The 2,879-nt window shown below is 40.8% G+C and overlaps 1 protein-coding gene across 1 annotated transcript in view; it reads right to left on the bottom strand.

Annotated features, from left to right (window-relative positions):
* Window positions 1-544: 544 nt before the first annotated feature.
* LOC116844428 overlaps window positions 545-2,879 on the bottom strand; it is a 22,851-nt gene continuing 20,516 nt past the window's right edge. The window contains exons 5-6 of the mRNA XM_032815927.1: window positions 2,567-2,823; window positions 545-2,212 (exon numbers count right to left, since the gene is read on the bottom strand). Of these exons, the coding sequence (XP_032671818.1) occupies window positions 1,444-2,212; window positions 2,567-2,823 (1,026 nt within the window). The 3' untranslated portion in view covers window positions 545-1,443. The remainder of the gene's footprint in view (window positions 2,213-2,566; window positions 2,824-2,879) is intronic.

Raw genomic sequence — 2,879 nt, 5'->3', positions numbered from 1 at the left:
TATATATATATATATATATATATATCTTTGTTTCTAAATGAATAAAGACAAACGTATATTTAAGTCTCGCCTAAAACCAAAATAATGTTGGTGCAACCCGGCCTAAGTCAAATTGTTTTTATATATAGCAGTTAAAAAGTAATTTTAAGATTAATTTGTAGTTTTTTTGCAGTTATGTAGCATTAACATATAGCTATTCAAAATGACATTTAGTTTGGCGGGAGGCTTAACGTGACCCTAAAAAGTACTCAGTAAAATAGCAACAGATAAAGTATATATCAAAAACTGTATTCTTTATGAATGTCAACATTCTTTATGAATGTTTACTAATGCTCTCTCGATGTGAAAATGAATAGCTGTTTGCGATTAAAAAGGAACAAACGATGTTTATAATCCAATGTTACATCTAAGTCAATGTAAAATTTATGTCAGATAATTTTTAATATCGTTTCATTGGCTAGATGATATTTGAAGAAATATATAAGACGACGTCAAATATAAAATCGGACTTATGAATATGTAATAAATTGGAGTAAAAAAGTAATTTACTTATTTGTCCATTTGTTTCAACAATATACATACATTTGCAAATTGTCCTTATGAAAAATCTTTTACGTAGTGGAAAGCGAGATATCACGCTCTCTATCTAGATTTTCCTTTCTCTGTCAAAATGATTCGTATGTATGCGATATGTAAATAAAACGAAACCATATACGGGTCCAAGCGCGAAAACTCTTTACACGCATTAACTTTGATGAATACAAATTAGGATATTTTTAAGAGTTTGCACATACGTTATCGTGGCCATTATGGTCAAAAAGCTAATAATGGAACAGAGTAATAAAAGATACTTTCAAAACGCATACAATATTGTACTCTATTTTGGGAAAATTGACGCTCGCAAAAACCGGAAAGATCGAAAAAAACCTAAAAAAGTATAATGTATATATATTTTAATACAGACGAAAATATTTTTCACCTCTATTATCATTTTTATCATCTAATTTTCATTTGCGGTAAAGTTTGCCAGAAACAGACAAATTATTTCGATAATAGTTACGTTTTACATTCTTAATTAATTTGAGCCATTCGTCATTCTAATCTAGTATACGTCTAACGTACGTTCGCGTTTTTTTATCTCAATTGTGTTAGTAGATTAACATACATCAGAGATATATACAGATGATTCCCGTATTTCTCTACAAAGGCAGTTATACATATCTCTTTAAGCGTCCTTACGTATATTATAATACATTTCGTGACAGCAAATATTGGAAAGTTGATCGAAGAACACAGCCCGTTTGTCTACTCGTTAAGATACAATTTCATTCGTCGCTACTTGAAGTTCGACACTTGGAACTCCTTTGTCAACGAGCAATTACGCTCTCGCAAACATCGCGAATGCATTCTATTCGCAAAACATTCGTAAAATTCTATTCTATCTCAAAACACGGTATTGTAGATCACTTCATCTTCCGTGCTGATGATCGAGTCAATCTGTTCGCTCGTCACCATCGAGTTCACGTATCTCTCGTTGCAAAGTATCGGACCGCGCGCACCCATAGGCGTATCATTATTACCCTGCACGACGATTCTGATCCGCGCCATCACATGGCTGCCCGGACACTTTTGCACCTGGCTGTTCGTCGTCGTGTCGCAGATTTCAGCATAGATCTCCTCGGTCTTGTTAGTCATGATCAGTTTCGGCGGGGACGGCAACGGCGTCAAACTGTCTTTCACCCGGGAGTAGTTGGGTTGTAGCTCGACGCACGCTGGGATCTCCAACACGCTGGTAGACACCGATCTCTGCACGGACTGCTTGACGGCGCTTTGATGGTGTGTCTGATGAGAGGTAGTTTCCGGCTCCAGACTGGAGTAACGTTCCTGCGATCTCATAGCGATCTCTGGCCTCACCGCGAACGTGAACGAGGCGGACTTCTTTGCGGGGTTGCGATTCCGGTTGCCTTGGGCGAGTTTGGAGATCCTCTCGAGGATGCCGCCATTGCCGGTGCTCTGCTTCGCTTGGTTCCGTTCCTTGGCGGTGGTGCTCCTCCTTAGGTGCTCCAGCCCGTCCTTCAGGCTCTGCAGTATCGGCTTGGTGTCCGACTTCGGCTTGATCTTCTTCAGATGCATCTCCCTTAAGCTTTCACCTGTCGGGTATAGCTTCACAGGAGCCACTCGCGGTTCCGTTGCGCGGTCGCCAACCGCTCGACTACGGCAGAAGAACCAGTTTAGCGTGGAGTACAGATTCTCATCGACATTAACGTCCTTCCGTATAATAAGGCGACACTGCCCCGTTACATCGTATGATACGTCGAATTTTATGTCGCGTTCTTCGGGATGGTTACGACTCCCGAGAAATGGAGTCGGACGGAACTCGCGTAATGAATAAATAATAACAGTTAAGAACAGTTAAGATCAATTAAAATAGTTTATTCGTCATATATATTCATCGAGCGACTCACGAGGATATAAATATCGAACTTCGTTCTCGAAAAGGCTAAATTCTGATTTGAATAACGAGCGGATTCTACTTCTCTTTAAGTACGATCAACGAGGAGCTTACCTGCAGGTCGCTAATAATCGCTGCATCTTCGGAGAAGCGAGTAATCTCGCTTCCGAAGGGTAACCCAGTCGTGCCCTTCGAACCCTCGGCGCACCGTTACCGCACACGACTAACTCGAGCATCTCCGGGTTGTGCACTGGCCTCTCCGGGACGATGCATCCCAGAACTATTGGGCCGCGCGTTGAAGTCTCCAACTGCATCAGACCGCCGTATTCTTTCGGCAAAGGTACAGGCAACGGACCCGCTATTAACCGTACCTGAGGAGACGAATTTGCGTGAGCGTGACAATAGAATTTAAATGAAATTAATTAAA

This window comes from Odontomachus brunneus, unplaced genomic scaffold (assembly GCF_010583005.1).
Source record: "Odontomachus brunneus isolate Ranch 3 - 2012 unplaced genomic scaffold, Obru_v1 Obru_scaffold_041, whole genome shotgun sequence".
Lineage (NCBI taxonomy): Eukaryota > Metazoa > Arthropoda > Insecta > Hymenoptera > Formicidae > Odontomachus > Odontomachus brunneus.
This window is presented reverse-complemented; position numbering and strand designations above follow the sequence as displayed.